At 48.3% G+C, this 25,245-nt stretch overlaps 3 protein-coding genes across 5 annotated transcripts in view; 2 read left to right on the forward strand and 1 right to left on the reverse strand.

The window, feature by feature from the left end:
• Nucleotides 1-6,649, forward strand: part of pkhd1l1.1 (PKHD1 like 1, tandem duplicate 1) — a 33,047-nt gene extending 26,398 nt beyond the window's left edge. The window contains exons 65-76 of the mRNA XM_067255418.1: nucleotides 396-504; nucleotides 590-706; nucleotides 1,005-1,170; nucleotides 1,387-1,619; nucleotides 2,366-2,533; nucleotides 2,967-3,124; nucleotides 3,346-3,481; nucleotides 3,589-3,942; nucleotides 4,241-4,392; nucleotides 4,774-4,920; nucleotides 5,318-5,471; nucleotides 5,807-6,649. Coding sequence (XP_067111519.1) covers nucleotides 396-504; nucleotides 590-706; nucleotides 1,005-1,170; nucleotides 1,387-1,619; nucleotides 2,366-2,533; nucleotides 2,967-3,124; nucleotides 3,346-3,481; nucleotides 3,589-3,942; nucleotides 4,241-4,392; nucleotides 4,774-4,920; nucleotides 5,318-5,471; nucleotides 5,807-6,351 — 2,439 coding nt within the window. The 3' untranslated portion in view covers nucleotides 6,352-6,649. The remainder of the gene's footprint in view (nucleotides 1-395; nucleotides 505-589; nucleotides 707-1,004; nucleotides 1,171-1,386; nucleotides 1,620-2,365; nucleotides 2,534-2,966; nucleotides 3,125-3,345; nucleotides 3,482-3,588; nucleotides 3,943-4,240; nucleotides 4,393-4,773; nucleotides 4,921-5,317; nucleotides 5,472-5,806) is intronic.
• A 970-nt stretch (nucleotides 6,650-7,619) lies between these two features.
• gdf6b (growth differentiation factor 6b) lies at nucleotides 7,620-9,118 on the forward strand. The gene is made up of 2 exons (XM_067256094.1): nucleotides 7,620-7,965; nucleotides 8,214-9,118. The coding sequence occupies exons 1-2, from the start codon at nucleotides 7,620-7,622 to the stop codon at nucleotides 9,116-9,118; spliced, it is 1,251 nt and encodes a 416-aa protein (XP_067112195.1).
• A 10,895-nt stretch (nucleotides 9,119-20,013) lies between these two features.
• LOC136962183 (T-cell differentiation antigen CD6-like) lies at nucleotides 20,014-25,164 on the reverse strand. Of its 3 annotated transcripts, none has more exons than XM_067255870.1 (14): nucleotides 25,013-25,164; nucleotides 23,834-23,920; nucleotides 23,369-23,644; nucleotides 22,927-23,238; nucleotides 22,393-22,701; nucleotides 22,236-22,307; nucleotides 22,012-22,146; nucleotides 21,772-21,888; nucleotides 21,400-21,504; nucleotides 21,175-21,243; nucleotides 20,956-21,051; nucleotides 20,784-20,864; nucleotides 20,410-20,496; nucleotides 20,014-20,292 (listed from the first exon to the last, which is right to left on the reverse strand). In XM_067255870.1, the coding sequence occupies exons 1-14, from the start codon at nucleotides 25,062-25,064 to the stop codon at nucleotides 20,174-20,176; spliced, it is 1,917 nt and encodes a 638-aa protein (XP_067111971.1). In that variant the 5' UTR covers nucleotides 25,065-25,164; the 3' UTR covers nucleotides 20,014-20,173. The 3 variants fall into 3 exon arrangements, with proteins under 3 accessions (XP_067111971.1, XP_067111970.1, XP_067111972.1); XM_067255869.1 differs by having other exon boundaries at nucleotides 21,772-21,900; XM_067255871.1 differs by having other exon boundaries at nucleotides 21,772-21,900; nucleotides 23,834-24,174; nucleotides 25,013-25,139.
• Between the last annotated feature and the right edge of the window lie 81 nt (nucleotides 25,165-25,245).

A 25,245-nucleotide genomic window follows, 5' to 3' on the forward strand; every position in this document is an offset into this window, starting at 1 on the left:
GCCTGTGTGCCTGTGCTGTTTGTTATTTACATTTACATTTACATTTAGTCATTTAGCAGACGCTCTTATCCAGAGCGACTTACAGTAAGTACAGGGACATTCCCCCGAGGCAAGTAGGGTGAAGTGCCTTGCCCAAGGACACAACGTCATTTGGCATGACCGGGAATCGAACTGCCAACCTTCGGATTACTAGCCCGACTCCCTCACCGCTCAGCCATTTGACTCCCATGTTATGGATGTCAGAGTGGGTTAGGGTTAGAGTGGACTGCTCTATCATCCCTACTCTCCTAGATCCTGGAAATATGTTCTACTGTGTCAATCTCAGATATACTGCATCAGACGCCTCAGGTGAGATGACAGGAGCGCTGTTCTGACTGTGGTCCCTTCTCTCCTAGGATGCTGTGATCGTGGGGAGTAGCCCCAACTTCAACTGCTCAGACGGGGTGCCGGCCAACGACTTCAACATCCAGAACAGCGAGGAGCACAGGGCTCCTCGACCTCAAGGTGCAGTCTCACCCCTCACCACAGGGGGGGGCAGAGATCCACTCTGTTCATTCAGTTAACCTCATTGTTCCCTTGTGTTGTATAGGAGGCAGGGCTGGGATCTGCTGGCCGACCTTTGAATCTGCACACAACGAGGGCCCAAGAATGTCCCTCCAGGGTCTGACGAGCTACAATGCCATCAGTGGCCTGATGACTGTGACCGGTCAGTTCTGTTCTCTGTTCTGAACTTCTGCTTTAAGATGTGGGTGGAACAGCTTTACTTAATAACTCAGGATGCGGCCGCTACAAGGCGATCTTCTGCATGAGAAGTGAGGGGGGCAGATTTGCCGTAATGAAAAAAATCGCCCCTGCTTCTGCTCATGATGTCATCTATACATGTAGTTATGGCAGCTCCAGTGTTGGGTGCAAACTGAGGCACCACACATCTCATGGATGTTGTGTGCCTTCACAGCACGTGTTCACCTTGTCCTCGCTGTGTCCTCCTTCTCTCCGGCACCCAGACACGACCTTTGTGGGGTTCAGGACCGTGTGCTCCAGCCAGAGGAACGCCATGTTCATGACCCACCCCGGCAACGACGACCTGCAGCACCCAGTACACGTGCAGAGGATGACGGTGCTGGACAGCACCGACGACAGCAAGGTCTTCATCCACAGGCCAAACCTAGCGTAAGAGGCCTGGCACACACCAAACACAAGTCTCAAACACAAATAACTACACCCTTCATTTACACTAAGAACTAGTAGATCATCTTTGCATGTCTAATTTTTGTATCAAATCACTCTGACAAACAAAAACAGTCAGCTCTTGCATGTTTCCACGCCCAGAGACATTCGAGTCGAGCTTGCGTTTATTTCGCGGTGCGTTTGTCTCCCCCACCTCAGCAAGATCAACCCGTCAGACTGTGTGGACATGGACTGTGACGCCATGAAGAAGGCCACCCTCAGGGACGAGGACGGCAGCTTCCTGGGCGCCGTGGGCTCTGTGGTGCCACAGTCTGAGTACGGCTGGAACGTTGACGCCAGGAGAGGCCTGGGAGACTACCGAATCCCTAAGGTCATGCTCACCTATCCCAACGGCAGCAAGATCCCCGTGGACAGCATCGCTCCTAACAAGGGTAACGTAAACCCTCACAATGTCTTCATGGAGACACTATGAACACCATCGCTCCTAGCAAGAATAATGCATGGATGACATTTATACTGTGTGTAGTCTTTCGTATTGCATAAGCCTGAGTTCGCAGTTCTGACAGGTGACAGCTTGTAGAAGCTTGGCACAGTGGGCCAGAGGGCCACTTGGCACAGTGGGCCAGAGGGCCACTTGGCACAGTGGGCCAGAGGGCCACTTGGCACAGTGGGCCAGAGGGCCACATGGCACAGTGGGCCAGAGGGCCACATGGCACAGTGGGCCAGAGGGCCACATGGCACAGTGGGCCAGAGGGCCACTTGGCACAGTGGGCCAGAGGGCCACATGGCACAGTGGGCCAGAGGGCCACTTGGCACAGTGGGCCAGAGGGCCACATGGCACAGTGGGCCAGAGGGCCACATGGCACAGTGGGCCAGAGGGCCACTTGGCACAGTGGGCCAGAGGGCCACTTGGCACAGTGGGCCAGAGGGCCACATGGCACAGTGGGCCAGAGGGCCACATGGCACAGTGGGCCAGAGGGCCACTTGGCACAGTGGGCCACAATGATGAGTTTTATGCTGAGGCTTAGTAATAATAATACAATCGTCTGCCAAATCACTTAGTTATTCAAAACAACATGCAGGAGTGGGATGTGAACCTGCAATCTCTTCATCAGAAGTCAGATCCTCTAACCACTGAGCTGTACCTTCCCTCTGAGTGCCGTGTTTCTCTCCCCAGGGGTGATCAGAGACTCCAGCTGCACGTACGTGAACTCCTGGCAGAGCTACAAGTGCTTCGGGCTCAACTACAAGCTGATGGTGATTGAGAGTCTGGACCCTGACACAGAGACCAGACGCTTGTCCCCTGTGGCTGTGCTGGGAGGCTCCTACGTGGACCTGCTGAACGGTAACATCAGTTCCAGTCCCACACATGATGCCAGACACTACAGTCCTGTGACACCCACAGATATCAGATTGATTTCACGTTACTGTCAATCCTTTACATTTATTGGTTGCTATCAGGATGTGAAGTCTATTTCTGCAAATATGTCAAAAAGTGCTTCTGAACATTAACATGAACTGCCTTAAAAGGCAGGGTAGATACGTTTGGTGAACCTAGCCCTAACCCTAGCAGTTTTTGCTTGAGTTTGAAAGGATTCAAACCAAAATATCCGTAACTTCTTCATAAACTGTGCAACGGAACCTTGCAACTGAGGGTGGGAAATAATAATGTGTGAGATAACAATAGGGTGGAAAAAACAAGGTAATTTTTTTAGGGGCCGGGGGGTGTTTCATCATAACAAACGGCAAAAGCATGAACCCCCCCCCGTGTCCTGCAGGCCCCCAGGACCACGGCTGGTGCTCCGGGTACACCTGCCAGAAGAGACTGTCTCTGTTCCACAGCCTGGTGGCCACAGGGAAGGGCTACGATGTCTTCTTCAGTAGCGTCACCCCTCAGAAGCTCAGATTCATGCTGCTCAATGCCGACCCTTCAGAGGTCAGAGGTCATGCCCTGACCCTTGTCGAGGGCATCTTTCATCTGCTCTTGTTGCCTCTTACGTAACATGACTTTACATCACTGAGGAGCAATATTACTAACATACTTTACTTATGTTATTCAGTTTTACTTCTGATAAGTTGAATTACATTATTAACATGTATTGTGTTTGTTTTCATCAATATTTCTAATTTCTGGTCCCTTTTCTTCCTGTTTTCCAGTCTGTCAGAGTGTGTGTGTTTTACTCAAACCTTCAACGCCTGGATGTGTATGTAAATAACTCCTTGGTTCCTCCAAACAACGCCCTCTGGAACGCGGCTAGGACCGACTACACCCTTCAGAGCCCCGTCTTCCCAGGTACGGTGACCTTGCCAGGACAAACACCAATCACACGACACAACACGCCACCTGACACATCACCTGACACGTAGACTACATTTAAAACACACCCTCCCTCCGTTCAGGTCAGTTTGTTCCAGACCTGAACGTCTCCACCGCCGGCTCCAACTACTTCGACGACAAGTACAACATGCTGCAGCTGCTGCTGAAAGGCTCTGTGCCTTTGGAGATTCGAACATCTCCTCTCATCCTGATCTCCTTCCAGCTGCCCGCAATGACTCTGGAGCAGTTCTTCGGGGACGCCCTGATCCGGAACCTGGCCCTGTTCCTCAAGGTTCCCTCAAGCATGATCCGCGTCACCAAGATCGTGCGTGAGGACGTGCGCAGCCGGCGCATGAGGAGGGACACGGGTCTGACTGTACAGCTGGAGATCAGGTCTCCCGTGGTCCAGGACACCACCAACACCACCAGTGCCAACGGTAGCTGGATGGAGACACTATCACACACACAGACAGACAGAGAATCAGTGGATTGATGTTAAGGAGATTATGATTAACACTAGAGTGTTGATACTACAATGATACTGTAAAACATTTTCTGTCCAGTGTTACAGTAATACTGGTATTGCTGCAGTACAGCATTGGGGATTGGTGTTAGGAGTATAACTGACAAACACTGTACATTCATCTCAGTTACACCACTTGAGGTTATTTTTTGCAATCAAGGGCCCAAAAAACGTCTCTCTCTCCTCTCCCTTTCTCTCTCTGTGTGTTTCAGAGGCGGAGTCATTCTATACGCTGAAGAACATCGTCAGAGACCTGAGCATGAGTGCCATCATTGGGAACCTCAGTATGGCTATTGGCTTCAACATATCTCAATTCGGTGTGGTCCCTCCTCCCCCCTCGGCCTCCGACTCTACCTGGAGTCAGGTGAGAGGGGACAAATACAATCACCTCACAGTCTCATCCAGACCAACACAATCACCTCACAGTCTCATCCAGACCAACACAATCACCTCACAGTCTCATCCAGACCAACACAATCACCTCACAGTCTCATCCAGACCAACACAATCACCTCACAGTCTCACCTCGTTTCTTTAGGCTTTGTAGCGTTCTCTGTGATGAGGGCTGACCTTTCTCATGAACTCTCAGGTTCTACTAACAAAACCATAACCCAGAACATTTACCATGAATGGCAGATGAGTTATAGCTCAGTGGTTAGAGTATTTGACTGCAAATCAAGAGGTGGCAGGTTATAAACCCCGTGCATGTCGCTCTGGATGAACACACAGCATGATGTGTCCACAGGCGGCATCTGTAGAGGTGACGAGGGTGGAGCCTCAGGAGATCTTCGTGTTGGCCGTGATCAAGCTGGTGCTGGTGGTGTCCCCAGAGTCGGGCCCTTACCTGGGCCCCCTGCTGACTCAGCCTAACTTGCTGGCCTTGGACAGCCAGGTGAGGACCAGGCTATTATTGTCTTTAGCATCTGAAACACACCTCATCTGAAACACACCTCATCTGAAACACACCTCCTCTGAAACACACCTCATCTGAAACACACCTCCTCTGAAACACACCTCCTCTGAAACACACCTCCTCTGAAACACACCTCCTCTGAAACATACACACCTGGGCGTTGAAGCATGTAGCCCTGCTAAATATAACATCCAAACAATAAAACTATCCTCATCTCTCCTCCTCCTCCCTCCTCTCCTCTCCTCTCCTCCCTCCTCCTCCCTCCTCTCCTCCTCTTCTGTCCTCCCTCCTCTCTTCTCCTCCTCTTCCCTCCTCTCCTCTCCTCCTCTTCTCTCCTCCTCTTCTCTCCTCCTCCTCCCTCCTCTTCTCTCCTCAGGGCGACTGTGTGTCAGTGGGCTTGGCATCCCTCTCAGCTGTAGCAACGCTCCAGGACTCCAGTGGCAACACTGTGCCTGGCCTGGTGGGCGACACGAGCGTGCGCTTCAGTGGCTGCTGGGCCAACTACACCAAACTAGCCATCATGACCACGGGTACGTCTCTGCTCCTCTGGGAACCACCGTCTCCTCATGTTGAAGCTGATCATGGGTCTCCCTGCCGGCTAACCGGGTAGAGCCTCATGTTGAAGCTGATCATGGGTCTCCCAGGGCTAGTAATTATGTATATTTGAAAACACCATATTCTCCATCAGGAAATTGATTCTGTGCATTGGTCTATTAATTGTTTTCAGATAACTTATTTGATTTTGAAGGCTCCAAACTATACATTGGCTCTTCTGTCACGTTTCACAGTGGTATCATGATCAACAAGCCTATTCTGTAAAAATCCTATGAATTGTATATAATCATTGTATGATTGTTTTCCGCAGGAGAGAACTTGACAATGTGGTTTACACTGATGGAGTGGAATACTCGGTCTCTGGGGTCTTTCTCAATCAAGGAAGCACCGACCACCGCCATGCCCCTCACCAACAACACCGAAACTCCCTCCAACCCTGGTATCACCACCACCCCTGGTCTCACCACCACCCCTGGTCTCACCACCACCCCTGGTCTCACCACCACCCCTGGTCTCACTACCACCCCTGGTCTCACTACCACCCCTGGTCTCACCACCACCCCTGGTCTCACTACCACCCCTGGTCTCACTACCACCCCTGGTCTCACTACCACCCCTGGTCTCACCACCACCCCTGGTCTCACTACCAACCCTGGTCTCACCTCCACCTCTGGTACTACCTCCTCATCTGCCAGTCCGAGCATCACCAATCCCACAAGCAACAACTCCACCATGAACACAGAATCCACCACAATAGATGACACCATCTTTGGTTCCAGCACTACTCTCTCTAGCTCAGCCACCATCTTCCTGGTCAGCATCATCTCTGCATCCAGCCTCCTGTTTCTGGGATAATACAATTTTTTCAACTCAGATCTATGAGGGTCTTTTGCACAAAATATGAATATGTCAATGAAGCACTGTATTTATGCAGACAAGATTCTGGTATACCTACTGATGGCCCTGCCACTTTACTGAGTTTCATTCTCTAAAATTGTGTTTCTGTTATTGTTATAGCCTATAAAAGTGATGTAAGAATAAATGGGAGTTATGTTATATAATATATTTTTCACGTATGTTATCGGCTAATGTTTAGGGGAGTTCCTTCTTTTAATGATCAAAACCATCTTTTCAATAAACCATATTCGAAATATGTAAACCGCAGTTTCATTGCCGATTTTAGACTAAATTTAGGGGTGCTTGAGGGGTGCACCCCTAAATTTCATCTCAGCACCTCTAAAAATAATAATAATAAATACAAATCTTATATTATTATGATCTTAAATAGGTTTTTGTGCTATAACGTAAGAGTTTGCAAACATGCTGTTAGTGGAAGATGACAAACAATTACAGGTTCAAAGGGCTTTGAACAGGTTTAATATCCAGTGTCGCCATACACCTTTAATGTTGGTAGTCTGCCAGTAAAACCAAAGGAGAAGAAGTAGCCTAGTTAGTTAATTTCATGGCGCAGATTAAGAACACAGGTCACATTCTCATTGGGGGCTGAGCCCCCCAGAAGTTCTGATCCTAGAATCGCCCCTGGTCAGATTAATCAATGAAATTATGTTTGGATGGTAAATTCTTTGGGCAGCGCTTGCAAGCTACTGTCCATGGTGCTGAAAGCCGGACATGACAACATGATGCTGTTAACGACGCTCTCGTTCGAATGCAGCTCATCTTTTCTCCACTAGAGGGCCGTATAGGCTCTGTTCGGCGTAGGGTGTCATGAGCCTCGCAGTCTGACTGTATTGATCAGGTAGGCTGTTGCTGGTGAATGATAGGCCTAAAGTTTAGATTTTAGTCTTTTTAGGGGACAAGCAATGGCTAAAATACATTTTAAACAGCGGCCTACCTAACTATGTAGTACCTTATTGGTGGCAATAGTTTGTACCTTGTAGAAATAAACGAAACTGGACCCTATAGGAAGTCTGCTAGCCGGCAGGTGGGCGTGCTCTCGTGCGCCTACGGGACCGATTTTGTTCAGTGATGTCAGTACAGTGCACGGTCCTCCGCAGACGTTGAGAAGGCACTTGTTGCATGTGGATGTCCTGCGTCGTCCGGTCCGTGGTCCCACCGCCACACGAATCATTCAATATCCTACGAACTTTTCATCGGCGGACAGAATGGACTTTTACAGAATAACTACACTATATGCAGCTCTTGCATGTGCGTGGGAATTACCTTGTTTTCGAACATTTGCCATTTATCTACCGTCCGTTCCCAAGAGCGCTAAGGTAACTAAGTTGTTTGATGGGCACGAGGCGTCAACTTATTTTAAAGACTTCTATACGTCATCATCGAGCGAGAGACATTACAAAAGTAATTCTGAAGACTCAATTGAACCGCACGATTATATGCTCTCCATTTATAAGACTTTTTCTACAGCAGAAAAATTGGGTCTCAATGCGAGTTTCTTTAGGTCATCAAAAGCTGCCAACACCATAGCAAGTTTTGTGGACATCGGACAAGGTACGTAAAATCCAACAATGTCTAATTTAGAGACAGGGTAAGAGAGAGAGCAAGCAATACCTGCCAATGGTGAGTTTGATCAGTTCTCAGTTTGAGATGATCACACCGATCAGTGTTTTGAACCTTGGTTGACCCCTAGACATAAACTGATCATGGTAAACAGTCATGAGATTCCATTGACAAAGTCGTCTATCCTTGAGAATATTCCCACAGAATGAATGTGAGTCATGATTGAATGCTTTTCACAGATGGCCTCCCACGTTCCCCTGTGCGAAGACAGCAGTATCTGTTTGACGTCTCAAGTCTCTCAGACAACGCTGAAGTTCTGGGGGCAGAGCTGAGGATATACACCAAAGTGTCTGGAAATTTCAGGATATCGGAAACAGGACCAGTGGACATCCAGCTCCTCTCCTGTCACACTCAGCAGCTGCTGGACTCCCAAACACTGGATCTTCAAGATTCCCAGAGGCCCAGGTGGGAAGTTTTGGATGTGTGGGAGATATTCAAGGACTGGCAGCGCAGGACTGAGGGGAAGCAGTTCTGTCTGGAGCTCAAGGCCATGTTGGACAACCCTGAGAAGGAGCTGGATCTGAACAGTCTGGGCTTCCACAGGAGTGGACGCCCGCAGCAGAAGAAAGCCATCCTCGTGGTCTTCACCAGGTCCAGAAAGAGACAGACTCTGTTCAGTGAAAGAAGAGAGAGGACGTCTTCATGGAGCCAGACGGCACAGGAGAGCGGTCGTCTGTCCAAGGCCTCCAGGACACGGCGCACCGTCACGTCCAAGAACAGCCGGCACGGCAAGAGGCACAGCCGGCACGGCAAGAGGCACAGTAGGAAGTCCAGATGCAGCAAGAAGCCTCTTCACGTGAACTTCAGAGAGCTGGGCTGGGATGACTGGATCATCGCACCTCTGGATTACGAGGCGTACCACTGCGAGGGTGTGTGTGACTTCCCTCTCAGGTCCCACCTGGAGCCCACCAACCACGCCATCATCCAGACACTCATGAACTCCATGAACCCCAGCAACATGCCCCCCAGCTGCTGTGCCCCGTCCAAACTCACCCCCATCAGCATCCTGTACATAGACGCAGGAAACAATGTGGTGTATCAGCAGTACGAAGACATGGTGGTCGAGTCCTGTGGCTGTAGGTAAGAAGGACCATGTGTTTTCAGTGAGTGGGAGATCAGATCCTGTTTGGTGGAAAGGTTAATGACGAAGCCTGTAAATGTATGGTCTCTGGGACGTGAGATGGAGTGGTTGATATGATATCCAGGGTCTCCGAGCTTTGTCGTGTTAATGACCTTCCTCTTAAACTTCACACGTTTTAGTACGTGTTTAGGAACCACCAAATGACCGAAAAACGATCATTGGCTCCATCAAGTGAAATGAACACAGCTTTTTTTGGCACTTTGTCACAGCCTCTGGACTGTCCATGTCTTAAAGAACCTGACGCTTTGTTGGGTGTGATTCAACTGCACTTCCACCAAACACACCGAAGGGTTGCAGGTGTACTGGCTGTGTGGTGAGGTGAGGACTGGAGGGAGTGATGAACAAGTCTCCTACCATGCTCTGATGTAAATAATGGATATGGAAATTATAATTTATGTTCTATAGCTAAGTTATTATATTTCTCTAGTTTGAGTGGTTGGCTGAGGTCCCCATGCCAATACAATCTCGTTTCAAGATTTGCTTTTTGTGATGATAATTAATGACTACACACATGTTCTCTGTTATTGACGACCCCATTATAACTACAGTTTTGTGTAACTTGTGTTTTAATCTTACATTTAGCCTTTTATGTGTAATGTTGTTTTTTTCTGAGATTTTTTAGATACCCAGATATAAGATGATTTACACTTTTGTGAAACTCAACACCAAATATTTAATCAAATGAAAAATAAAGTCATTTCTTTTACCTGTAAAAAAAGTATAATAGGTAAATTAAAGTATCATTTTTAATGTATTTTCCTAACATTTTGTCTATGCAGAGCATTTGTGTCTCATTTAGTCTTAAACGTTTGTATTGTTTGTGTTGATTTGTTTAGAAGTTTCTGGTAAAGAGCTGTCAATACCATAGCTTGTTTATAGTCCACTTAAGACTTGACACCAAACAAACCTGTTTACAAATTAGCATCAGCACCTGTCTTACCTGTCTTCTTCATTAAACCAGTACTCCTACATCCTATGCAGAGGTCAAATAATCAGTACATTCCACAGGGCTGCAGCAGAACCACATAGTAATCACAGTATACGTCGCTCTTCACAACGGTGATTTTGATTCGTTGACCTGACTGGTAGACTTTTCATCCCCAGTTTTATGACACTGTGTTGCATCCGAACACGGACGTGTTGAGTGACAGTTTGGGAGGTGAGAGGAGGGTCAGAAGGCTGGGGTTAGGGTTAGGTTGGGTCCGGAGCAGATCTGCGTAGCCCCTGGGTGGGCTGGCCGTGTGTGTCTGGCTGAAGGGGGGCAGTGGGACAAACAAATTAGTTGGCAGATGTAGAGACTGACCCGGTGTCTAGAGCCACATTCAGGCCGTGGCCCTCCACACAATGGCGGGAGAGGATCCTAACATCAGATTAAGCATGTCTTTTCCCCTAAGGTCAGAGGTCAAGTGTCCCATTGTCTCTGTGGCCTGTGTGCATTCAACAAGACACACATCCCTTCAGAAAGGAGCTGCAGTGGGAGAGGGAAGAGGACTGGGCAGGAATGCATGAGGCTTGCAGAACTCCCGTGCCTGGGACAACCCTAACCCTTTACAATAAGGTACAATATAAAAAGGGGCGGTGGCTTTAAGCAGCTGCTCTGAGCAGCCAATCAGAGAACAAAAGGCTGGAATGTGTGGTGTCTAAAGGGGCATCTGGTGGAGCTGGGCTGTGCTAACCCTAACCCTGACCAGGGGACAGAGGACACACTAACCCTGATAGGGGACAGAGGACACACTAACCCTGACCAGGGGACAGAGGACACACTAACCCTGACCAGGGGACAGAGGACACCCTAACCCTGACCAGGGGACAGAGGACACACTAACCCTGATAGGGGACAGAGGACACACTAACCCTGATAGGGGACAGAGGACACACTAACCCTGACCAGGGGACAGAGGACACACTAACCCTGATAGGGGACAGAGGACACACTAACCGTGACCAGGGGACAGAGGACACACTAACCGTGACCAGGGGACAGAGGACACACTAACCCTGATAGGGGACAGAGGACACACTAACCCTGACCAGGGGACAGAGGACACACTAACCCTGATAGGGGACAGAGGACACACTAACCCTGACCAGGGGACAGAGGACACACTAACCCTGATAGGGGACAGAGGACACACTAACCCTGATAGGGGACAGAGGACACACTAACCGTGACCAGGGGACAGAGGACACACTAACCCTGATAGGGGACAGAGGACACACTAACCCTGATAGGGGACAGAGGACACACTAACCCTGACCAGGGGACAGAGGACACACTAACCCTGACCAGGGGACAGAGGACACACTAACCCTGATAGGGGACAGAGGACACACTAACCGTGACCAGGGGACAGAGGACACACTAACCCTGATAGGGGACAGAGGACACACTAACCCTGACCAGGGGACAGAGGACACACTAAGTCAGCAGTTTGACTGAGCATCAGTCTGTTGGTTTTATATTAAAGTTGTTTATTTGCAACTTCCCTCTCTGCTGTCTTCCCATCCTGCTATGCTTCCTCCAAGCACAGCCAGCAGCAGAGATCAGCCACACTGAGAGGACGGGAGGCCTGGTCGGAGACAGGGAGATCAGCCACACTGAGAGGACGGGAGGCCTGGTCGGAGACAGGGAGATCAGCCACACTGAGAGGACGGGAGGCCTGGTCGGAGACAGGGAGATCAGCCACACTGAGAGGACGGGAGGCCTGGTCGGAGACAGGGAGATCAGCCACACTGAGAGGATGGGAGGCCTGGTCGGAGACAGGGAGATCAGCCACACTGAGAGGACGGGAGGCCTGGTCGGAGACAGGGAGATCAGCCACACTGAGAGGATGGGAGGCCTGGTCGGAGACAGGGAGATCAGCCACACTGAGAGGACGGGAGGCCTGGTCGGAGACAGGGAGATCAGCCACACTGAGAGGACGGGAGGCCTGGTCGGAGACAGGGAGATCAGCCACACTGAGAGGACGGGAGGCCTGGTCGGAGACAGGCAGGCCATGTGGGCTGCATGGTTTTATAACAAGGTTCTTTGTGGAGGAAACCCATGTGAGCACAGGACGAACATTCAAACTCCACACAGACAGGCCTGGGAGGGCAACAGACAGACCTGGGAGGGCAGCAGACAGGCCTGGGAGGGCAGCAGACAGGCCTGGGAGGGCAGCAGACAGACCTGGGAGGGCAGCAGACAGGCCTGGGAGGGCAGCAGACAGGCCTGGGAGGGCAGCAGACAGGCCTGGGAGGGCAGCAGACAGACCTGGGAGGGCAGCAGACAGGCCTGGGAGGGCAGCAGACAGGCCTGGGAGGGCAGCAGACAGGCCTGGGAGGGCAGCAGACAGGCCTGGGAGGGCAGCAGACAGGCCTGGGAGGGCAGCAGTTACCGTGAGACAGCAACAAGAACATCCGTGTACACAAGCACACACAGGACATCTGAACAGCTTTCAATTATGAACGTTCTCGTATGAAACACCTGGTTCTGATTGGGTAGATATAGTAAATACACTTGACATTAGTTTTAGGTGAAGTAGTACGGTACTTGAAGAAAGACAGTTAAGTAGATGCAGGGTTTCTCCTCGTTCACATGCAGGCTGAATCACAATCAGGGTCTGGACTTGTTTTGTACATGAGTGCTCAGGTCTCAGTGACAGCGCTGCTCGTGTTGTTTTACAGTCAGTCTGCATTGGAAATGTGAACCAGATGAGCAGGGTTCCACAGTGAATCAGTTTCCCGGTAATTAAAACTGCCTGCTGAGGGCTCTTTACTACACGGCCAGATCACAGATCATCACTTCCTTCTCACATCAAAAGGAAATGACACAGGACACAAGGCGAACCATTAGTGAGTATATTTCACCTAAAAGATCACAGTCATTCATTGGCCAGTTGATTACCTGCAGATTGTCTGTTTTCTTTCATTCCCTTTGGTCCTCAATGACAAGGAGCGAGACAACCTGGCAGTGGAGGCATTTCTTCCTTTCAACACATTTGAAGCACTATTAGTTAGTTGAGGCCTAGCTGTGTGTTTTCAAGGTTCTTCTGTCGGTTCAACAGACCCCTGTCCTGTCTGCTGGGCAGTCCTGCTCCCTGTCCTGTCTGCTGGGCAGTCCTGCTCCCTGTCCTGTCTGCTGGGCAGTCCTGCTCCCTGTCCTGTCTGCTGGGCAGTCCTGCTCCCTGTCCTGTCTGCTGGGCAGTCCTGCTCTGTCCTGTCTGCTGGGCAGTCCTGCTCTGTCCTGTCTGCTGGGCAGTCCTGCTCCCTGTCCTGTCTGCTGGGCAGTCCTGCTCTGTCCTGTCTGCTGGGCAGTCCTGCTCCCTGTCCTGTCTGCTGGGCAGTCCTGCTCTCTGTCCTGTCTGCTGGGCAGTCCTGCTCTCTGTCCTGTCTGCTGGGCAGTCCTGCTCCCTGTCCTGTCTGCTGGGCAGTCCTGCTCTGTCCTGTCTGCTGGGCAGTCCTACTCCCTGTCCTGTCTGCTGGGCAGTCCTGCTCCCTGTCCTGTCTGCTGGGCAGTCCTGCTCTCTGTCCTGTCTGCTGGGCAGTCCTGCTCCCTGTCCTGTCTGCTGGGCAGTCCTACTCCCTGTCCTGTCTGCTGGGCAGTCCTGCTCCCTGTCCTGTCTGCTGGGCAGTCCTGCTCTCTGTCCTGTCTGCTGGGTAGTCCTGCTCCCTGTCCTGTCTGCTGGGCAGTCCTGCTCCCTGTCCTGTCTGCTGGGCAGTCCTGCTCCCTGTCCTGTCTGCTGGGCAGTCCTGCTCCCTGTCCTGTCTGCTGGGCAGTCCTGCTCCCTGTCCTGTCTGCTGGGCAGTCCTGCTCCCTGTCCTGTCTGCTGGGCAGTCCTGCTCTCTGTCCTGTCTGCTGGGCAGTCCTACTCCCTGTCCTGTCTGCTGGGCAGTCCTACTCCCTGTCCTGTCTGCTGGGCAGTCCTGCTCTCTGTCCTGTCTGCTGGGCAGTCCTACTCCCTGTCCTGTCTGCTGGGCAGTCCTACTCTCTGTCCTGTCTGCTGGGCAGTCCTACTCCCTGTCCTGTCTGCTGGGCAGTCCTGCTCCCTGTCCTGTCTGCTGGGCAGTCCTACTCCCTGTCCTGTCTGCTGGGCAGTCCTGCTCCCTGTCCTGTCTGCTGGGCAGTCCTACTCTCTGTCCTGTCTGCTGGGCAGTCCTACTCCCTGTCCTGTCTGCTGGGCAGTCCTGCTCCCTGTCCTGTCTGCTGGGCAGTCCTACTCCCTGTCCTGTCTGCTGGGCAGTCCTGCTCTCTGTCCTGTCTGCTGGGCAGTCCTGCTCCCTGTCCTGTCTGCTGGGCAGTCCTGCTCCCTGTCCTGTCTGCTGGGCAGTCCTGCTCCCTGTCCTGTCTGCTGGGCAGTCCTGCTCCCTGTCCTGTCTGCTGGGCAGTCCTGCTCTATTTGTGAATATCAAACACTGCCCAGACAGTCCAGTATTGTCCAAGGTGCTGAGGGCTGAACATTTTAAACACCTTGTAAAATCAGTTGCAGGTGCAATCAGCCAAGCATCACCGATTCTGTTCCTAACAAAACCGCTTCTTTTCCATTAATATTCCATGAAAGTAACGGTGGGCAAGTGGTATTTGGGGAAAGTAGAAAAGCAAGTCTTCAGGTCAATAAAAATCAAAAACGGTGTGATTGACTTTGAAGCCCTTTGCCTTTCGAGGGAAACCCAAAACCGAGTGCTTCTGGAGAGAGGGGGCTGGTTGAGGCCGGGGAGGAAATGCTGTGTGACACTAACAGGCTGGACGAGGAAGTGTTGATGGACTGAATGAAACGAGGGCTGGAGGGCCGGGGGTCGCGCTGTGACACGACATGGGTTCCACTGACAAGACGAGAAAGCCCTGCTGCTGTGCCACACACACACACACACACCACACACACACACACCACACACACACACACCACACACACACACACCACACACCCACACACTCACCACACACACACACACCACACACACACACCACACACACACATTCAGAAATGTAATTTCTTCCACTACTTTCCACTACTAGTTTAACAAACTACAGTGAGTGAATGGATTCACATGCCACCTAATTAGCTCTACAAACAAAAGTCATGTTTTGTACTTGGCCAGACATTTCCAGCACTTTTACTTCTAATTCTGCGAGCCTACAGCACCCAGATGTAGTTTCCACACAAATTCCAAAAAGTTCTCCTTCCTCCTCCTGCACAGACATGTGGGTCTTCAGTGTAGGGGTGACTGATTCATTAAGTGAGTGAATTTGTGTTTTTATCACCACAGTGTATACACTGTTCTGTAGAAGCTATGTCTTCTCACCTTGATATTAAATCCAGTAAAGATCTAAACAGCCTCAGTTTCAGTCAGTCTATTCATGAGATAAAAAGGCCCACATTCTTTACATCTTTGAGCTCCTGTAACTCCTCAGAGCTCATGACTATCTGTTTTCAATTACCGCTCATATGCCATCAAAGTATTGTATGGTAACTCCAGGAGGAAATATTTCACATGCAATAACCACAATAATAGAGAATTACAGTTTTGCTAACTCTGACTGCATGAACAGTTGGGTCTGGTTCTTCTCTCCCAGACAGACAGCAGTGAAACCCAGACGCCGTTGTCAGCGTTGTCAGAAGAGCACAGCGCTCCAGTCTGTGTATTTATGGTTTATTCCTCCACGCTGAAGCAGAGTGGCGAGAGGAGTGTGATGAAAGCATGTTTTGATCTGTGAGCCACTTGACTTTGAGAGGCATGGGAGAGGTCACTGTGGACCGACCTGAACCATAGGGTGAAACAGACCTCGCACTAAGCATTTATACATCAGAGTACATTCGTCTCAAACCAAACAAGTTCCATCAGGGTGGACTGAAGTGTAGAGAACAGTTTAGGGTGTGGAGTCACTAAGTACCTGTCATCATGTCTGCAACAATGAAACATTAAATAATTAAATGAGAAATAATGAAAGTGATATGTAGGTGTTGTGGGCTGAGCTGTGGAGGACACATCAGGTCTTCCTGCCTCTCTGATCCTGACCGGCCTGGTTCACCTTTACGTGTTGATTGCTCTTAGAGTCTGATGTCCAGATTGGGCGGTTTTCCCATGGAGATTAGCCGCTCTGGTCCAAAGCTGTTTCAACAGGTCACTTGCGGAGGGTCAAAGGTCAATTGCATAGTAGTGCCTAATGGTAGCAAATAACGTCAATCACCCTAACGGGATCAGTGGTGAGACATGTGCCTGACTTCGGGTGGAATGTGGGGAATCCGAAGGTTAAGCTGGTGCCATGCAGCGGCAGAGGCAGACTTAGGAGCACGCACACACAAGCACATACACACGCACGCACACACAAGCACATACACACGCACGCACACACAAGCACATACACACGCACACACACACGCACGCACACACAAGCACGCACAAACGCAAACACACACACACAAAGAGCTCCACATGGGGCTGGTACAGCTCACTCACCATCAGTTACCACCCTAACCCACCCTATCACTCCTACACATGACCTCATTCCATCTGAGACACAAGTAGCAACATAGTCCTCTATTTCTCCTAATTCCTCAGTTATGGGTTAGAGTTAGCTAGTTATGGCCGGGATTACACATTCTCACCATGAGGAGGAATGTTATCTTCAGTGAAAAAAGTGCCTCATAAAGGCCATCACTTGTAAGATTTGTTGAGGCTGCCTCAAATTGACTCTGTAACTAATGACCCTGCCTCAGACTAGTCAACAAATGATGAGATGTGGGACTGTGACCTAGCTGATGACTCATACTCAAACCCACGCAGAGCCCGCGAGAATCCTGGCAGCCTGTTCCAGACTGGGGTTTCCTCACTGGGGCAGGCCGCGATCCAAGGACCAGGCTAGACTCCAGCCAGTCGCAGTCCACTTGGCACGTCCGTCTCTGAATCACTCCAGGGCTCGGATGGTTGCAGCGTAATTACTTCACAGTAACACATTACATTACCTCACCAACGTTAAGACTTGTATTTGTTGAGGATTTTGAATATCGAATCTATTTTTCACTTTGTTGTATAGGCTATATTGCGTCAAGAAACTGTATAGGGGGTTGTTGAATCTATTTAGTGTCCTTGGAATCCAGTTTATGGCGGTCCAACCGCCATTCATTGAACAGTAGCCTAAGATTGACGATGCCGTTGCTGACATCGCCACACAGAGAACAGGAGACGGTTTGAAGCTCAACAACGTGAACGACACTAATAAACCACCACGTCCATCTGGCGAGAGGAAAATACAGAACTAAACTTCACAAGATGTTGAAGAAATGAGGCAACGCTTGTGGTCAATTTAAATAAATACCATAAATGTATTAACGTCCAAACTGACAATTTTCCTCTTCATTTAAAAAAATTCAATTACGGAAAACGATATAATGTGCATTGAGTAATTAAGTAAACTTCACATCTACAACTTTTCCTTCAGCAAGAACAGTCCCAGTCCGTTAGCCCCAGTAGACCCAGCCCCACGTCTCTCCTGTGTTCGCAAACGGCCGCGCTGCTTTAACAGCAGAACATCGACACTGAAGAAAGTATTTTTACGATCTCCGAGCACCACTGACCAAGTTTAAAAGATGGCTTAATTTCGCTGCTGACCTGATTTTAAGGGGCAGATGACTGAGCCTTGGAGAAGACGCTGTTAATGGCAGCAAGGTGCAGGGAGAGAGGGTAATGAGCTGAACGTTGCACTGCCAGACCAACTTTCAAGTCAGACTTTATTTCTCCGTAGAGACTAATAAATGAGTGTAGTAAAAATGCTAAATAAGGCAGATTCTAAAGATCCTGTTTTTTTCATTAGCTCGTCAATCACAGAGCCTCAACAGGGCAGCCTAACACAACGTTTAAAAAAACGTCCTTCAATACAATATGTCTAACCGCAAAAACTTCATGTAGCCATCCTTAAATTTGCATGCACATTCCCGGTACAGTGCTGACAGGAAATGAGGTAATGAGGAACTTGCTGTGAGTGCACAGCGTTTACAGGGATGCTGTGACCCATGGCAACCCAGATAGGCCCACTGGATTTAAAAGGTGAATTAGATCATGGTCCCCGCTCTGCCCGCCAGCCCCCGGTGTAGGGCTTACCAGCGGCAGTGAAAGCAACCTAATGAGTAACGAGTGATCAACACTATTACCTAACTTTACTGATGTGTCCCTCCAATCACCAGGGCTGCAGAGGTACAAGCACGGCCAAACGACACTGAACCGCTGCGCTGCAAACAAAGGAATGTTCCAAGAAAACTCGAAACACTGTAAATAAAACAAATTAGAAAGAGAGGAAAGAAGAGAAGTCACGTGACTTATGGGGGTCATCAGTGATATCAGATGATAGAAGAGGTTTTGATGAATGATTTGAATTGTTGTTGTCTTTGTGCTCAAGCTGTCTAGGGGCCACGAGGGTCCACACGTTATCTAATTTGGTGAAATGTTATGCTTTATGAATGTTAAGCTTTTTTGTACATGAGTATACATTTTCTTGTAGTGTACATATAAAAATGTTGCTGAATGTTATGTCACAACAACATACATGAAACTTTAGAGAATAGAACTAGGAATATATTGAAATAAGTTTTCTTGGCGTGAGTGAAAAGATAAAGATTTCCCACTTAAACAGAATAACCATGAACCGCATGACAGAGTATTAGTAGTAGTATTAGGAAGTCAAGTTTTAGGGATTTGCACCGACTACCACTGCCACCCAGGTCAGCTAAGAACACAGGAATTTCACCCAGGCTGAAGGGCTCTTGTGATCTGTTGCTGTTTACACACTAGTTGTTCTGGTTGGAACATTAAAACGATCAGAAAATGTCCACAAGTCATGGTACTTGTGCTTTAGTTTATATTCAGGTGCTATCAATTTCTGTATCCATCACGTGCACAAGAGTTCAGAAGTTCAGACTAATGCTGGGTCTGTTCACCCTCTCCAGTAAGCATCTTAGAGATCCACACACATAATCCTTTGGTGTAAATGATTTAATGAGTCAAGTGAAAACAGTGGACTTGATCTTCTGATCTTTTTCTCTATTTGCTTTTTGTTTCCTTTGATGTTTATAAGCTGCTGAGCTTCTTGAGATTCCGATGTTCCACCTCAGCTGTCGTCCGTACGAGATCAAGAACGTCCACAGCTTCATGATACAAACATGCCCCAAGATGAAACCTTGTCAACTTGTGGGTGCCAAGTTGTTCCAGATATTCTTAATTCATCAGTTTAAAAGATTACAAAACGATGAACACTTACAGAGTTACAAGTTACCACGTAAGATTACGATGTGTTTTATATTTGGTTCCTACATTTTCAGGGCCACATTCCGTGAGTGATCTGACCCACAGAACCTGCAGCATGAGCAGGAGCTGTGGTCTGTGGACGAGGAATCGTCTGAAGACGAGGTTCTGCGGACATCTGAGTCTCTCTTGTCCTCCTTCATGCCATTTCAACAGTTATGATGTCATTTTCTCAAACTGAGTCCTCACAGCCAACTAGACAACTTGTTTTGAACCTCTGCAGCTGCTGGAGGTGTAATGGGCCGGGCGGTGCAAGGCTGGCTTACGGAATGGTTTATATTGGCTCAGAATCAGAACTGGGCCTCTGCTCCACTTCTGATTCTAAGGTTTCAAACAGTGTAACGGTGTAACTTCCATGCTATTATAGATACATGTCAGGTATCATTAGAGTTAGGGAAACATTGGCATTGTTTCATGAAAGAGATTTTTATGTTATTTTTATTCTCATGAAAATATGCTGCCTCATTTTGACTGAGCCAAACATGCGCTTGGAGAGCCACCTAGTGGTAGAGAGATGCCGTAGCAGTTCTACTGTTATCTGGAGTCATCAATAAATCATTAAGCATTTAGAAAAATATATATTCACAAAAAGTACAAGAACCACAGACCATTGCATGTCTGGTCAAATGGAAAAACACCAAATGTGCAGGATTTACAGAAGACTGGACCCTCAAAGAATGCATATCCACTGTTCTTCAATTACAAATTGCCATATGCTCAGTGTCACTGAAGTTGGTTTGTGTAGGTAGCGATGTCGTCATAGTCGCTGTCTGAGGAGAGGAGGGTGTCTGGACTCACAGGAGAGTACAGCGGGCCCTCCTCATCACTACTGCTCTCCTCCCCTGGTCATTACACACACACACACTGCAGTGTCAGGCAGAGCAGATCATCAAAGAGCATGTGTGCTAGTGTACACACACGCATGCTCACTCACACACGCACACACACACACAGTTCACCTTGATCATGAGAGTGTGTGAGGTTGGAGTGCGGTGGTTCGTTGGGTCTTGCAGGGTCTGCAGAGGTCTGGCACGGATCACCTCCCTCTGATGGAAACAGAACACACACAGTCAATTAAAGTACTACCGTGAGTGGTCCTGGAGGCTGTTCTGAGCATGCTGTTCTGAGCACGCTGTTCTGAGCACGCTGTTCTGAGCACGCTGTTCTGAGCACGCTGTTCTGAGCACGCTGTTCTGAGCACGCTGGTCTGAGCACGCTGGTCTGAGCACGCTGGTCTGAGCACGCTGTTCTGAGCACGCTGGTCTGAGCACGCTGGTCTGAGCACGCTGGTCTGAGCACGCTGGTCTGAGCACGCTGGCTGAAGCCGGCTCACCTGCTGTCATCAGACGCTCCGCCTCTGGCCCTGTGTTTTCATAGCATTCCTCAGAGGACGTGCTGGATTCAAATGAGTCTTCTGCAACAAAAAACAACAAACATCGCTGGCAATTAGTAGAGACGATCCAAGTGATGTTAGTGGTTCAGAGGGTGTAGAGGGAGAAGCCCACCACTAGGGGTTCCTGGAACTTGTTTCTCCTCCGGTGACAGGAAGCTGTGGTGGTGACTGGCAACGCCCCTAGACGCCTCATAGCTGGGACCACCAGCTGTAACGAGACCAGGTGTGGGTGAGCATGTAGCTGGGCCTTAGTCTCGTAGCAACACGAGAGGGAGAACATGTTACAAACACGAGAGAGAGAACGTGTTCTAAGTGAAGTTGTTACACCCACCTTCCTCAGACAGACTGTACAGAGCTGTACTCCCAGAGTTTGGCATGTTGGTTCTGTACCGTTGTGAGTCTAGAGTCAGAGAAACTATTATATTTGGTCTAATTGATTTATGCTCAGAACTTGTAAATTCTGTGCAAGTTTGATTAAGTTAAAATATATCAAATATAGTCTGGTAATCTGTACATATAGCCAACACTAACTGTAAACCAGAACAGCCCATCTTACTCTTAAAGGTGGTCAGATCTGGCTCCCACTGCTCTGAGTCTGTGTCCACAGATGTGCTGTCCATGCTACTCTGATGGTGCCAAAGGCTCCTGGGATTGGACGGGACTTTGTAAAACAGACAGAAAATGAAGGATTAAACTACTAAATCATGTTTCATGGTTCCTATACATGGTCTACAACAAAACAGATCTTGACCGTTTCTGAAAAGGCTGGATATCTTTTATTGTATAGTGATGTGTTGCCCTCAACCGGTATAGAGAACAGGTTTCCAGACAACATCCTCACAAACTGTAACCTTTGAGTCCAGTGACCCTGAATCACCCAGGTTTCAGGTATGCTGAAGGTAGAAAAAGCAAACAGAGACTCACTAACCATCGTTGCTCATGGTAATGTTGTTGATCTTGACCATGTCTACTGAGTCTCGGTATTCATTCTCACAGTGTTCAGCTGGCGCCTGCAGGCTGGAGTGTCTCATCTGAACCACAAGAGCTGTGGAAGACACTTCATGACATGTAGTAAGAGTTTATTAGGGAGGGAGGGAGGGGGAGGTGGAGGGAGGGAGGGAGGTCTATTAGTTAGTTAGTTAGTTAGTTAGTAAGACCAGGGACCTACCATTTCTCCTTGTGTTCTGGCAGCAGAGCAGAGCGTTAGTGATCAGGGCGAGGAGGAGGAGGAAGGAGAGAGCCACACAGCCCAGCAGGAGGGGGGACATGGGGGGCAGGAGAGAGTCATTGGGGGCTCTGGTCTCTGAACATGAGAGTAAACCACAAACTGTCAGGCAAGAGAATTTCAATTTCATGTTTCAATTTTCTCTGGAAATGAGCTGCAACTTTTACTTGTTATCATCATGGTCATTGAGGTTGGCCCAGTTTCTGTCGTGGTTTTCAGATCAGGGAACCCACGTGACCCTGAGGGTGGAATACAGAACGCATCAGATGTTTGTGTTCACAGCTGTGTTGCCGATGTTGTGTAAATACAGTTCTGGTGACTAACCGTTACAGATAAGTGCTGCAGCCTGCATGCCACAGAACAATGGATTTGCGAGTTCCTGGCAGTCCCACAAGTTTTGGTGTTCCTTATGACATATGTAGTACCACTTTGATCCGTTGTTGTGAGTGTTGAAGGGCGGTTTGAATCCAATGAACTGGACAGGCTCACCGCAGCCCAGCATGGAACACACCATGGCTGCCTCCTGCTTCTCCCAGCAGTCGTGACAAATCGACCCCCAGGTCCCGTTACGATGGATCTCCACTTTTCCAGAGCAGCCGTCCAGACCCCCACTCAGCCTGACCGATTTCATCTCTGTAGGAGACAAAGAAAAAGAAAAACTATTACAATTTCAATAATATACAGGCTATGTATAACAAAATACATTACAAATAAATGAATAAAAAATAAAGGTATCTTTTATAAATCGTTTTTTATTATTATATTATTTTTATTAATTAGCACCATGGGCCTGTGAAGGCTAGATGAGTAGGGTAATAACCTAACCCTAATAACGATCAAACTAATGAGCCTTCCTACCGGAGCATACAACCCCGGCATCTTCCTTGTGGCCACAGTCGTGATCTCCCGTGGCCGGGCAGTCCCACAAGTTCCTCTCCTTCCCCGTACAGTTGACCTCGTCCAGGTAGATGGGCCCAGTGCCCAGGGGGATTGGTCCATCTTGCCCAGACACGCTCAGCGCGTAGCCACAGCCCAGCTGGGCACACACCACATCCCCAGCTCTCAAGTCCCACTGGTCATCACACACCGTGCCCCACAGGCCGGCTCTCCACAGCTCCACCCGCCCGGCACAGCGGTGCCCGCCGCCCTCCAACCGCACTGCCTGGTGCCCTGGAACACGCGGCACTACTTACAATATCTGTCCAACCACCATTTGTTTTACCAAAGACTTAAAAAAAAACATTATCTTTAGTTTGTTTTATTTTCTTAGTGCTCGTGTGAATCTGCTTTGTGATCTTACCGCAGTAAACTTCAGACACGGTTACGCAGTCGCTCCTAACAACCTGTGAGCAGTTGTGGAGACGACGATCATGGTAGGAACAGCTCGTGAAGCAGCTACTGTTGGGGGGAGAACTGGCCCGGGTCAGATTATAAACTCCACCACAGCCAATGTCCTGGCAGACCTGCGGCACCAGGTCAGCTATGGACTCTGAGGTGAGCACAACCGGCCGATTCAGCTCAAGTCCCGGCATTCTGAGACTCCACAAGCATCCGTTATGTTGGGTTATGTATGGTTCTGTTGAAAATAGGACAACATAGAATGTATTCTACTTTTTTATGTTAGACTTTCAGATGGGACCATTTGAGGCTACGATTTTTGCACCTGCAACCATGTGCAACAATACAAAGAAATAGAAACAGGGTTTGCAACATCCCTCTAACCGCCTCTGCATCCTGTGACACAGTTTATACAGAGATCACTTACGGTCATGTACAGTTGTACTGCTGTCAGAGTCAAACACATCAGAATGGGAGGAGTATGTTCCGCTCGAAGAAGAGGTATTTTGATATGCTGAAAATAAAAGAAAAACTCAAATTAATGTCAAAGTAACATGTGACAAATAAAAAAATTATACAAAAATCGTATTTGTGTAGGGTATTTTACAAGAAATGTCACAGAATGTAAAATATGATCGAAAGTGAAACATGAAAGTGACCACATGCCAGGAACCATGTGACCCAGTCAGGATGCCGTCAATGGGGTCAGGTCAACTGGCTAAACACTGATTACTATAGTTGTCATCGGATCAGATTGCTGGCAGACTGCTACAAACAAACAAGATAAATCTATGTATTCATTTGTAACAATATTTTGCACATCTTAATGTCTATGCCTCTTATGTCCAGTTTTATGTCTGCTCATGTTTACGGTACTCAAACTTTACTTACAGATAATAAGAATGACTTAAGTTAGTATAACCTTGAGATAGAATGTAAGGTAGAGGGGGGTATTTCTAGGGCCTAAATGAATCAGGAAGCAGTAGAAACGTTGCTGGTGTTTCTCTGCCTGGATGATGAACACATGCACCCCTCTGACAGGCTACAATACCAAGACAAAATATAACAGCATTTCTGTGTTTTTTAAATAGTTGAAAAGATTACGGAAGTACATTTGCCACCTTCAAGTACCTTCTCGCACTTCAGCTGTCACTAAAGTGTGAGATTTTACTGGCCGACTTCCTGATTCACACACTAATTTACTATATTAATGTGTAACAACTTTGCACATCTTAATTTTGCCAAGCATATGCTTGCTTTGTCTAGTATGTCTAGATTCTCACTGTCTTCCGAGTTTCAACTACAAGGTAAATGTACCGTCGTTACATTTAGCAATAACTTAATCTTCAGTGCTCAGGTTAAATCCATAAAACCAGTACTTCAACTGGTCATTTTCTAATCAATCATCTTTCAAACTATTTATCTTAACTGTAAAATATGACTGAGATCGAGCGAAGAACTTATACTATTATCTGGCATGACGGATAATGATAACACTATATTCACTGTCTAATAATAATAGTAATAATGTTAAAAGAATGACCTAGGAAATATATACATTTATCAAAACAGAATTGTATAAAAAATAAATAAAAAGCCATCTTACCATGACAAAGATGTATCTCTTGGAACATCAGAATGAAATATATCAACTTCATTCTGTTCTATTCAGAGAATCACTAACCACCACTAACCAAAGTTTGATCAAATTGAATATCACTGACTACTGTTACATATGAAACTGTCTGCAAAAGCATGCTGTGCTGTGTCTGACAGCATGTGGTTTCTTATCTAGGGGCATGTTTATCACACATCCTCTACTCCTTTCACAAGACGGTC

The sequence above is a fragment of the Osmerus mordax genome, chromosome 18, assembly GCF_038355195.1.
Source record: "Osmerus mordax isolate fOsmMor3 chromosome 18, fOsmMor3.pri, whole genome shotgun sequence".
NCBI classification, from domain to species: Eukaryota; Metazoa; Chordata; class Actinopteri; order Osmeriformes; family Osmeridae; genus Osmerus; species Osmerus mordax.